This window comes from Octopus bimaculoides, chromosome 3 (genome assembly GCF_001194135.2).
Source record: "Octopus bimaculoides isolate UCB-OBI-ISO-001 chromosome 3, ASM119413v2, whole genome shotgun sequence".
NCBI classification, from domain to species: domain Eukaryota; kingdom Metazoa; phylum Mollusca; class Cephalopoda; order Octopoda; family Octopodidae; genus Octopus; species Octopus bimaculoides.
This window is the reverse complement of record NC_068983.1, coordinates 94916275-94929214: the sequence shown is the minus strand read 5'-3', so window position 1 is coordinate 94929214 and position 12940 is coordinate 94916275. Positions and strand designations below refer to the sequence as shown.

The window sequence follows — 12940 nt, the reverse complement described above, 5'->3', positions numbered from 1 at the left end:
TAGAAACTTATTTTCAGGGTTCAATGAAATTTGCATGGCAGATGAGTTGTGAAATAGGAATTTCAAAATCAAGTACCCACTTAAAAGTGCTTTCATTATAAAAGTTAAATTCCAAGAATAGGCAATGCTCACAATGAATATGAACCAAACTGAAGAGTAGAGTTTTCTGAGTAGTACTTGGCACTTTCCAACAAAGATTGTTTGGAATAATGAAGCTACAGTTAAACTAAGTGGCTTAATTAACTGCCACAATTGCACTTACTGGGGATCTGAGAATCCACATATTACAGAGGAACATCATGTTTATTTACCAGGAGTTATAGTATGGTGTAGCTTATCATCAAAAAGATTAACTAAACCATTCATTTTTTATGGTACAGTAACTGGTTTCATTTACTTGAAATTTTTCATGTCAAGTATTCAAGAGGACTTTGAAGTTGCAGGCTTTATTTCCAGCAAGATGGGGCACCTCAACACTACCACAGTAATGAAAGGGCCTACCTTGAGGAGATTTTGCCAAACAAGTGAATTGGACAAAGAGATTCAGTAGAATATCATCTGCCTTCACCAGACGTCACACCACTACATTTTTTTTATAGAGATACGTAAAAGATAAAGTTTATGATACAAAAGAAGTAACAGTCAACAAATTAAACGCAGCCATTGAATGAGAATGTACACAAATACCAAATGAAACGTTTTTTGATGCCTGTGATTCCATTGCTTCATGTTATCAGTGTCATCCAAATGGACATTAGTTTGAAAACAGATGATCATAAAAAAATTAAATTCTGTCGGTAGATTCTATTAAATTTTGAAAATGAAATGTATTTCTATACAGACTGATTTTATAATCATTCAATGTGCTTTTTGGGGACACCCTGTATAGACGTGTTCATGTGTGTGTATCCCATGAGAATTTAAAAAACCAGTTTGAATGCCATAAGAAGAGATGAATCCTGATATTTCCAGCAGGATGCAACTTTATATTTTAAATTAGAAATCGTTATTACCTTCTTACTAAGTCTTCTTGCTCGCTTTTCTTCAGGAGTCTCAGTAGCCTTTTGAAGTTCCTTCAGCTTTCTGAAAAATCATATCTCATTAGTTTTTTCAACTATTAGAAATCGAGGCATATAAGACATAATGACTGGCATGAGAAAAATACAAATAAATTTGCACTTTAGGGTAAAAAAATGTTGATATTCCAAATTATATAAATAAAATGAGAAATAAAAAGGGACAACTTGGTGAAGAAGCAGGTAGCTGATCATGAGTAATGATTTCAAAACTACAGCTAGAACAAAGATGTTCTAGCTGTGACCAGTTTGTCTTTTATTCAAACATAGTATTCTAGAACTAAATTATCTAATGTTTCTTTTTTGTGTAATGATAAAACGGTGTGGTTTGAGGGAGATTTGATGCTATTTCAAGCATGTTTAGTGACCACATTGAAGATCCTTCATCAACTTGATTTTTTACAATGTTATATAGAGGGGTATAGTGGAAGGTATGACAAAATGACAAGAATTCAATGGACTGGAGTGGGGGGGAGTACTGAAGTGCTACACAGCATAAGCAAAGAAGAAATATGTGAGCTTATAACAAGTCAAATCTGATTGTTTGATGAACTAGTTCACTATACTTGTAACCCTATGTAACTAATTTCTGAACAGTGGTGAACAGCAAGATTTCCATGAAAAACACTGCAATGAATAATAGGTTTCATAACACCAACTGCATTTCGATGAAATATTTGGTGAAGATGGGACAAATTGATTAAATTTTACAAGACCTTTTCAGAATAGATCAGCAACTGGTCCAACTAATAGCTCATACTCTATGGTTCCAAATCTACAACAAGCACTTGTTTTTCATTGTTGCTGTCTTTTTCTCTGCAGAGGATATTTAATTCAAAAAGCTAAAAGTTACTAGCATACTAACCTAGAAAACTAGCATCCTGTACTAAGAAAGAGTAATCTCATCTATTTCATATGATGAAAATAAAACTTATGAGCCTCCCGCTTCAGCCAATCCAGTAGATGTTTGGAAGATATTTATAAGACACAAAACAGCCCCAATATAGCACTGAGATAAATAAAAAGTTTGCGCAAACAAGTCCATTAAATGACCTACCTCTTTTCAGCTTGATGTTCTTCAATGCTAGCTATTTTCCTGGCATCAAAGTCATTCAAACGTTGTTCAAGAGTTGGTTCAGCATTAGAATCAGAAGAGCTTTCAGAGGAAGAATGTGTTCTTTTCTTTTTATGCTTGGATTTCTTCCTTTTTTTATGTCGATGTTGGGATTCTGAACTATCTGACATATCAGATGAAGTCTGACTGCAAACAAGAAATGAAATATATTATATACAGAAAGGGCCTCTTTTTTTTTTTTTCAAAAACATACAAGAGATATGGATTCTTTTTCAAAACATACAAGAGATGTGGATTCTTGATAGCCACAGCACAGCAATCTATCTAGGAGAGCAACAATCTGAATAAAAACTGATACAGAGAAAACTCTGAATGGCTTGTGAGGGCCGTACAAGCCATGCACAAAAATACAGAAGCAAAATGAGAGTCAATAACAATTTCAGTGATGAATTTAGTGTGAACGTAGAAGTTCATCAAGGTTCAGACCTCGGTTCTCTCTTATTCTTCATAGTCCTAAACAACTACAGGGGTGTTTGAGACTCCTATATACTGATAACCTAGTTCTCATAGCTGAATCTATAGGGGAATTACAGACGAAATCCAAGGCATAGAAGCTAAACCTATAACTGAGAGGACTTGAGGTAAACTTCACAAAGACTAAGATTTTACTTAGTAGGAAAGAAGACAGGACCCTGGTATCATCAACAGAATGGCCTTGCTCCATATGCAGAAAAGGAGTAGGTATAAATTTCATATGCTGTATCCCTTGTAAGCTATGGATACACAAGAGATATAGTTGAATCACAAGTAGACTAACAGAGGAAATAAGCTTTATATGTGACAGATGTAATGGAGGTCTGGGAGATTTAATTAGTAAGGGAGGTGGATCCTCTAAAGGTATTGTAGCCAGAGTAAGAAAAGGCTGGAAAATTTTAGGTAGCTATTACCATTGCGAGCAACAAAGATCTTTCCCTCAGAGTGAAGGACAGGTTGTATGATGCTTATGCTAGAACTGTAATGCTGCATGGTAGTGTGACATAGGCTCTGAATCCAGAAAACTTGAGAAAACTAGAAAGAAATGAACCTAGCACTTTTCATTGGATGTGCAATGTAAGTGTGCATGAGTGATAAAGAACAAATGTGTTGAGAGAAAAATTGGACATAAAAGGAATTAGATGTAATGTGCAAGAAACAAAATGTACTAATATGGACATATGATTTATGTGGATGAAGACAGCTGTATAAAGAACTTCTAATCACTTAATGTAGATGGAGCTCACAGAAGAGGCAGACCTAGGAAGACATGGGGTGAAGTGGTGACAGCATATCTCAGAACCTTGACCTTCACAGAGGAGATGACAAAGGACCAGAATGACTGGCAAAGAAGTTCTAAAGAAGACTTGCCCATCTCAAGAAAACAGAGATTCCAATAATATAATGTGTGTAAAGGTATGTACCATTGGAACCCTTCACCCAGTTTCTTCCTCTAACTTCAGTATTCTGCTACTGTAATTAAATGTGAGCAAAATTGTAAGCTCCACCAACTTTTTCTTGATATCAATTATCTTTTCTCAATACTTGGAACCATTCCACTTGATATCCATCCATTTTTCTTAACAATGTCACCTCCACCTACATTTTACACCTGGCTGAGCCATCAAATTATTTTTCCCTTTCCTCATTCATGATGCTTACCTTTCCCCCTACACTCTTACAACCTATCCAACTACATGTCATCTCTCTCTCTCTCACCCAATCTCATCCTTCTGTACCTTTATGACAATTCAGCTGTTCTTTACCATTCACCTTTTCTACACTATCAGTCATCTCAACTCGTATATCTCATTGGTTATCTCCCTTTTTCAACATTACATACATTCTTCAACCCTACCTGGTTTCTACAGCTGTCGCTCTTCCAATGGGCACATACTGACTTAGTTTTTAGTATCAGTACATAGTCACTATAAATATTAACAAAACAATATCACATTGTAACCTCACTCCCAACACATGAACAACAAACAATTAAGATTCTCAATTTTTTTACTATAAATGCTTGGCCTCACAATTTCTGGTGATTTCTTAACGTAACCCCCACATACATACAACTACCAAACCTGCAACATCCCAAAGACTAGGAATCCTCTTCTGAACCTGAAAATTCTTCATCCTTAATGAATTACTAATACTCAACAAAGTTCAAGTGCGACTCACACCTCTGTATTCTGAGATGGTGCTGCTGCTACACATACAAACTCCATCTAAAAACTCATTCTACTAATTGGTAAACATTCCCTCAACAATTACGATCATTTGCTTACGGATGCATTGTTTCTTTCATTTGTTTCCTCTACAGCTACTAAAATAGTCTCTGCTTCTCTAGCTACTTGCATGTTCCCTTCATTCAAACTCAATTGTCACACCTGTCTTTCTCTTGTTATCCCCTAGCATTTCAACTAAGTACTTTTCCTTATCAATATTCTTCAGATAGCCAAGGTCGACTTTGCCTTTCATCCTTTTGGTGTTTATAAAATATAAAAGCCTTGCATATTTGTTCTTACCTGCTTCATGTGAGTATATAAAATCCGTAAATTTCCAAGCAGAAAACAAGAACACCGAAAATGCCATATCAATTATAGTAGTCCATGTTTTTTTGTTGTTTTTTTTTTAACCACTAAAGAGCCGAAATATTGTAACATGCATCAAAGGACCGCAATCAAAGAGCATTAATATTGTAACATGCATGGAGAAAAGGAAGAAATGTAAATTAACACTTACTATTGATGAAAGGAAATGCGGAAGAAAGAAAAATAAATGACATTGATTTTTTATTAATTCTAAAGCTAAATTAAAGATCTATGGGACTATACAACACATTTTATGAAATTCATAAAAAACATTTTTGAAGTTGTAAATTAAACAGTATAATACTGTTTAATGCATTTTATGAAATTCATAAAAGCATTATTTCTGTTGTATCATTAGCTTTCTCTTTCCACTTCGATATGTCAACTGAAAGTTAACGAGACAACACGTGCTCACGGAAATTACCGACTAATTTGTTGACAAAATTTGAATCAAAGCGAAAGATAGCGCAATCACAGCAATTTCACCAGTCTGAAAGAGCTGTTTTGATTCATCAAAATCTTTAAGGATGTGCAAATGCGGGCTTGAAAATGAAAGGCAATGAAGGTTGGAATGCATAAACATGAACTTTGTTATCTTTTCCCAATAGCATTGTGGATAGCTTTCCGGAAGTTAAAGATAATTCATCGAAACAATGTTTTATTCCTACGAAGACAAATGTTATTTTTGTCGTTTAGCCACTAGTTAACACCGGCCGAACATTCCAGTTTTGACCATCCTATCTTTTTATATATTTGTGACCACGTTACCCACTTTTTATCTTTTTAAGGCAGTAGGGTGCGATTTGAAGCTCTGGCTACTATTTCTAACAGGCCGAGAGACCACGCAGAGGCTCCATAATTCGTTCGATAAAGTCAGTGTGTGTGTAAACCAAGTAAACAGTTCAATACATGTGATTAAGAACCATTAGCCAGCGCATTCAAGTCTCTCATGTTATACGTACCTTACAAAACATTCGAATATAAGGCTAAAATAATGTACTGGGCATGTCATAATTAGATTAGTTATTTTGTGAGTAAAAATTAAACGCAGCTGTATTTAAGAGTTAGCTGATGTTCTAAGGATCAAACATGTAACACTGTAAGAGTTGATGAATGTAAAACACATGTTCAAAAGACATTAGTTTAAATATAACAAGATTTGTTGACTAGAGAAATTTTCCCAGGGGTTTACTTCAACATGAATGTATACATGGAAAGGGAGACTAACTGGTAGAAACGTTAGCACACCGGGCGAAATGCTTAGCGCCGTTTCGTCCGTCTTCACGTTCTGTGTTCAAATTCCGCCGAGGTCGACTTTGCCTTTCATTCTTTCGCGGTTGTTAAATTAAGTACCAGTTGCGTACTGAGGTCAATCTAATCGACTAGCCCCCTCTCCCCAACCTTGTGTCTAGAGTAGAAAAGGAAGGGAAACTAACATTTGTCATACAGTAAGCTCCCCCTTTGGTTACATTTACTCTGAAAAAACAAACGAAAAATAGAAAAGATTTTCTTACGATTTGTGTTTCTCTTTACTTTTATGCCGATGACTACTCTTGGAAGTGCTTTTGTGATGATGTTTCTTGACTTGTAATGTCTCATCCATTTCCACAATTAAGGTGAAGTTTTGAATCGCAATTTAATTCAGGGATTTAGACGAGAAGTGAGCAATATACATCCGTTAGAAAGATTCATACTCAAGGGAAGTCACTCTGATATCTTGCACCTCACTTCATTAAAATAATCATTTGAGACATCAGTGGCTGTCATTTTCGCTTTCAACCTTGTAATTTCTGCTAAACGCACTGCATAACTCTTAATCTCTCTATTTTAATCGTTCTTCTTTTAGTCTATTTTCTTTCCATCTCTCTTTTATTTCGCCATACTTTTCTCCTCTCCCTCTCTCTCTCTTTACACTCTTCAATGAAAGGAAACCAAAATGCTGCATATTTAGTTAGCATGGCGGTTGATTGTTATTTGTTTTGTGTCTGCTAATTCACCGAAACGTTTTTGCCATTGTATTCTCATTAATTCATTTACATCATGGAATCTCAACTGACGATAACTATAGAAGCAATGGAAATTTTGGTTTCTCCTGGCAAGTGGGAGAGCTTGAATAAAGAGTCATCAAATTTTGATGAGCTGGATTTCCTACTTCAAAATAGTTTTGAAGATTTTTGCGACAAACTCTGTAAAGATGGCAAATTCCAAAGTTTGAATTCATTCTATACCAGGAGACAAGCGCATTATTTCTCTTCTGAATCTAGTCTAAAATGGAAATTTGCATCTACCTGCCTTATTCTCAACGAAGCTTTATTAATAATTCTTCAGGATCTCTCTCGAAATGATAGAGTAGAAAAGTTAAATAGCAAAGATGCTGCTCCTTCTGATATACTGAGCATCATGCAACAGAAAGTGTTCAGCAGTACTATGCAGTTCATCATTTATCTCGGAGTTTATCCTTATTTTGCTAAAGGTGTTGGCATTCCGCTACAGCAAAGATCCGATTATGGTTCGTTGTTGTTATCTTGTAAGCCGGAGGCTAAATCAATACTAGAAAGACAGTTTAGATTATTACAAGTTGCTCGCCTGTTTTCAGTTTGTCTCAACCGAACGTCGCTGGGTAGTCTACTTTTGTCACGTCATTTAGGAGATTGTCTTGCTGTGATATTCCAGTTGTGCTATGGAGTTAAAAAATATCCTCCACAAAAGCCCTCTCCGACTGAAACGGAAAACAATATCGATTTGAGAAAATTATCTTCTAACTATTTAATTGAAAGTTTGATGTCTGGAAATATAAATTGCTGTGATGTTTTTCCTTCGAAAACGACAGCCGAAATTACAAACAACCCAAGTTCTTCTAGATCATGTAATCCAATGGAGACGAATCGGGAAAATGTTACAAGCCATGTTCATGTTACTGTCGAAGACATCACATTTTGTCAAAAGTTTCTTGAAAAACTGGTCAATGGGTCTTATCAACCATCTTTGGTAAGAGAACTTGTATTTTTGCAGGGTGTCCCAGCACCAAAACTTCTTAAAAAACTGAATGAGGAAAATTCCGATATAAAATTTTCCCCTCCTAATTTTTCACCGACTCCTCAGTGGCTAAAAAATGCTTGCAGTTTGAATTTAACAAAAATTCTTCTTAAACCTAATGGAGTGCTGTATATTGTTCAAGGTATGCTTGATGCATCAATCTCAGATTCCAAAAACCCAATTGATGAAAATAAAATACGTGATGGTATTTCAAAAGTGATTGCTAACATTCCTTTGAATGAAAAAGTTGATAATTATTATAATTTAATACTGCCTCAAGTAAATGCATTACTTAAATGCAATGATATGGAGATGTCACAACAATACTTGCGTATTGCTTGTTGTACTATGAATATTGTTTGTAAGCAACAGCCAGATATCTTTGAAGAATACTGTTTACGGTATATTTTTGGTCCTTTTTATACTTGCACTGGGTATTTACATAAAGATACAACTTTACAAGGTGCATCTTTAATTAGTGAAAGTGAATTTAGCAAATGTCTGCAAAACTGTCACAAAATCTTTGTTCTTGGTTGTGAACCACACTCTTATTTGCTAACCAATTTGAAACAATTTATCCATGTTATTTTTTGTTTATTTTGTTGGAAGGATGCACCTATCAATGTTAAAAAATTGTCAGAAGAACTTTTATTGACTTATTTAAAATTTCTTGATGAGAAAAATGCAGTTATGTGTTTGAAATCTTTTATTTTCAGCACCACAAACAAAGTCCCTCAATTCAAAATTCCTTTAATGCATGCTTCTTTAGATTTTATAGTAGAGAGTAATGGTGCTGTTAGTGTTGTTTTTGATGATAAGAAAAAGGGACAGTATGATTTCTTTTCAGAAGATTCAGATATGATTGATAACCTAATGGATTTGCTTGATAAAATAAAACCCAATAAATTATCAGAAAATTTATTTGTAGACATGCTTCAGAGCCTTACTCAAACATTAACTTCAAAAGTGAGTTCATGTAGCAAATTTCCAGAGAATTTAGATAAAAATAGTTTAGATATAAATCCTCGGAGCTTTTCATGTAATTCTGATGAAATATTTTATCAATTGAAAATTCTCACCTTCATAGCAGCAATTTATGAGAAACAGAACTTTAGTAGTAATAGTAATACTAAATATATACTAGAATTCATCAAAGCTGCTCTAACTAGATGTTGCTGTAAAGCTAATGAGAATGAGTTTGACTTTGAAAGCATTTTCACAAATGAAATTTTAACTATATCCCTAGGCCTGCTGACAGCTATTGTGGCAAGTGCCATGGAAATGTCTAATGAGGAACAAAATAGTATGAGAACATTTATTCCCCTTCTTCAGAATGTGATTACGAGTACAGATAACCATAGCATTAAAACAATGGCATCTAGCTTGCGTATTGCTGTTGCCACATACGGAGCAGTTTGGCCTGATATGGACTCAGCTGTTATATTAGAAAATGAACAATCTACAAAAACTACAGATTCTAAAAAAGATCAAAAACTTATAGAGGTTATTGAAAATTCTTCACAGGAACCATGTGGGAACAAAACTGCTTTGGGGAACAAAGTTACTTTGTTATCCGCTGACAAGTCAGTAGATCAGAGTCTAGAGAGAGAAAATAAAGAGAAACATTTGTGTCAGCCAGATTCCAATACTATAGTATCCAACATTAATGAAATATCTACCAAAGATAGTAACAGATCAAACCTGAAAAATAGTGCACCTGAAAACAATACATTACAACCAAAATTTGCAACAGCCAACACTTTCAAGATGAGGTACAATTTCCCCAAGGAGAAGGATTCTCGTTTGTCTGAGTTACAGTCAGCATTAAAAGATGCGTATGATTCATTAGTGCCTGTTCAGGGTCATGGACTAATTGCATTGACACAACTAATTCAAAACAAAGATGAAGAGACTCTCAAAAAGCAAGATCTTATTTTACATATCTTTGAAGAAAAGCTAATCCACCCAGATTCCTACATCTATCTTTCTGCTGTGAAAGGCCTATCTGTTATGGCTGATCATTTTCCTAATAAAGTGGTACCAAGGATAATTAAATTATTCCAGGATCCTGAATCAGAAATCCACAATGTTGAAGCTGTTTCATCTGAGTTGAAAATCAAACTTGGAGAATGTCTTGTAAAGGTGACACAAGGACTTGGTGAAACTGTGGTGAAATTTAAAAACATTTTACTCAATGCATTTTTACAAGGTACAAAAGACAGTGATTTCTTGGTGCGTGCCAGCTGCCTATCTAATCTTGGTGAGGTTTGTAAACTTCTCCGCTTCTCATTAGGCAATGTTATTTATGAGATATTCTCTTGCTGTAGCAGCTTGGCAAAACATGACAGCAGTGCTGAGGTGCGAGCTGCTGCAGTTCTTTTGATTACACAGTTGTTACAAGGACTTGGAAAAGATACTTTCGTTCTTCTAGAAGACATTTTAAAGGATTTATATAAATTATTGAAATCTATTAAATCCAAAGAACAAGATGAAGCTGTTAAATTACAAACAAATTTGGCATTGTATGAACTCAATGATCTGGTAAAAGATGCCCTTTTTCCAAAACAAGTTCTCACCAAAAGAATTCGTGTATTGGACTACACTCTCTGAGTGGTTGGTGTTAGGAAGGGCATCCAGCTGTAGAAACTCTGCCAAATTAGATTGGAGCTTGGTGTTGCCATCCGGTTTCACCAGTCCTCAGTCAAATCGTCCAACCCATGCTAGCATGGAAAGCGGACGTTAAACGATGATGATGATGATGATGACCCATAGTAAATCTTTGTTTTTGTTTTCAGAGTCTTTAAATCTAAAGTAATATTTTGTTGTGAAACATATTTTGTATTTTTAAGATTCAGTGTCAAAGTAGAAAATTTGTTCTTGTACTTTATTGTTTTTATTCTAGCAAAAATAAAAAAAACGCTAAGCCCTATGAAATTGTAGGACAAGAAAATTGAAGAAAAGCTAGGTGACAAAGTAAGGTTTGGTAAATTTAGATGAAGATGTGCTTCGGTAAGAAATAGATTATATATTATTGAGATAAAAATAAAATCCTATTGAAGTATCAACATGAATATCTGGGAAAAAAGATACTGGAATCCATCAGCTTCTTCAAGTTGACAATGAAGTCTAAGAATGTTTCCAGATATTTTGGTACTAACTCCAGACTGCTAGATGAAACATGACATGAAGAGTGTCTTGTCTAGAAACAATGGAATACTTGCAGCTGGTTTGAACTCATCACAGGTTCAATACCTTAGTTTTCATCTATGAAAACTGGAAAAGTTGTAGGTAAAAAAAAGTAGAGCATAGATTATAAATATGTTAGAAATGACAATATTACCCAAATATTTTTCTGAGTGTCCAGTTTTTGTCAGTCATTTCATGCTTTTCTTGGTTTTTTTGTTTTTGTCTAAAATATTCTCTTATCCAAAATAAGGTTCACCATAAGTGTCATTTTCCAGTTGTCCCAGTTTAAATTTTGAATTCTGAGAGTTTTTTCACAAGTCTTCACAAAAACTCCCACATCAACAGATAAATCTGACAAATATGTTTTTATAAATGTGCAATGTATTTTCTGAAGAATATTTATAATAAAATTATGAATTTTCTACTTTAAGGTCAATCACTTATTTTTCATGTTAAACCCACACCAATTACACATAATAATATCAATTTTGATTTTAAATGTGTCTAAAATTATATTTGTTTTTGTTGACACCTTTCCATTTCTCCACTCTGCACCTCACATGGTTAGTTACTCTATCTCTTGTAAGGTAGGACTGTTTATTACAGAACATACACTAGCTAAGTTATGCACTGGAAGCCTTCTCAACACATTACTAATATTATTCATTTTTACCAAGCCACTATGTTAAAAATGTTATCAAATGGAGTGCAAAACCAGAAATGTAATTACCAGTCAAAAGCAAAGAGTAGTGCACAGTCTTCAAGAACAAATACCTCAGCATTCAAAATAAACACTACTACTCCCTGGGAGTAGTGGAAGATTTCATGTGAATATTGGAGACAGTAGATGCACTTTACAGTCTTTATGTAAGTAAGGGGACAATACGATGGGGTGTAGAAAAGTTCCTGGCTTTGCGTGGAGGATCAGTTAATTATGGTTTCATTCCACTCAGATTCACACACTTATTGCACCTGTCCTTCAGATTTTCTAGGCCCTGTAAAATAACTCAGAAGATTGGACCTTCAACCAGGCTTTTCGCGATACCCTTAAAACCAAGAACTTTTCAGTGCCCCCTCATAGATGCATAAGGAGAATATTTGAACATATTGTACATCAAAATATAGATATACATCACATATAGATATACGTCACATATAGATATACTTCCCTATTTCTCAACATAGTCACCACCCACCTCTTTCAATGGCAGTGTTCCACCTACAAATGGGGGTGTGTATCCCAGCTTTGTAAAACTTTGCTGTCTGCTGATGTAGCCAATTCCTTGTAGTAGTTTTCAATTCTTCATCACCACCATAATGTTTGCTTCTCATTCCTTTTACATTGGACCAAAGAGATGAAAGTCTGAGGGTGCTAAGTCACGTAAGAAAGAAAGATGGGATAGAGTTGTTCACCTGAAAAAAGTGAATGCCTCCCTTGTTCTCAAGCTTGAGTGAGGCCGGGCATTCTGTTGAAGAACTTCATTCATTTCCAAATTTGGTCTTACTCAGTCTTTTAAGGGTCACAATGTATGTTTCAGAATTGACTGTTTCTTCTCTTTGCAAGAAATCAACAAGAATAACATTTTGAGCATCCTAAAAGATAGTCACCATGATTTTTACAGCTGACTTTTTCATGCCTTTGGATACATTGGGTGACACTACTTCATTGATTGTCTTTTTGATTCTGCTTCATAATGATGAATCCAATTTTCATGATCAGTTGAGAGCCTTCGAAGAAAGGTTTTGTCTCTTTCGCTGAGTTTAAGGAGTTCAGTACAACAGTTAACCTTTCCAGTCCTGTGCTCATCCGTCAGTTGTTTTGTTACCCAACAGGCACACACTTCCAAAAGTGCAAGTGCTTTGATAATGTGAGCACTACCATGGCTAACTCAAAGCTCTGATGCCAGCTCATCAATGTTTATCCACCAATCAGCTCTAAC

General features: G+C 35.0%; 2 protein-coding genes across 2 annotated transcripts in view; one reads left to right on the top strand and one right to left on the bottom strand.

Annotated features, from left to right (window-relative positions):
* The window catches only part of LOC106870232 (splicing factor Cactin), a 43628-nt gene extending 37096 nt beyond the window's left edge, over positions 1 to 6532 (bottom strand). The window contains exons 1-3 of the mRNA XM_014916247.2: positions 6293 to 6532; positions 2134 to 2337; positions 1014 to 1083 (exon numbers count right to left, since the gene is read on the bottom strand). Of these exons, the coding sequence (XP_014771733.1) occupies positions 1014 to 1083; positions 2134 to 2337; positions 6293 to 6381 (363 nt within the window). The 5' untranslated portion in view covers positions 6382 to 6532. The remainder of the gene's footprint in view (positions 1 to 1013; positions 1084 to 2133; positions 2338 to 6292) is intronic.
* Positions 6533 to 6717: 185 nt separating this feature from the next.
* On the top strand, positions 6718 to 11424 carry LOC106870231 (transport and Golgi organization protein 6 homolog). The gene has a single exon (XM_014916246.2). The coding sequence runs from the start codon at positions 6819 to 6821 to the stop codon at positions 10422 to 10424; it is 3606 nt and encodes a 1201-aa protein (XP_014771732.1). The 5' UTR covers positions 6718 to 6818; the 3' UTR covers positions 10425 to 11424.
* The last annotated feature ends 1516 nt before the right edge of the window (positions 11425 to 12940 follow it).

Coding starts and splice junctions, on each gene's coding strand:
- LOC106870231 (XM_014916246.2), top strand. CDS start 6,819: ATGGAATCTCAACTGACGATAACTATAGAAGCAATGGAAATTTTGGTT.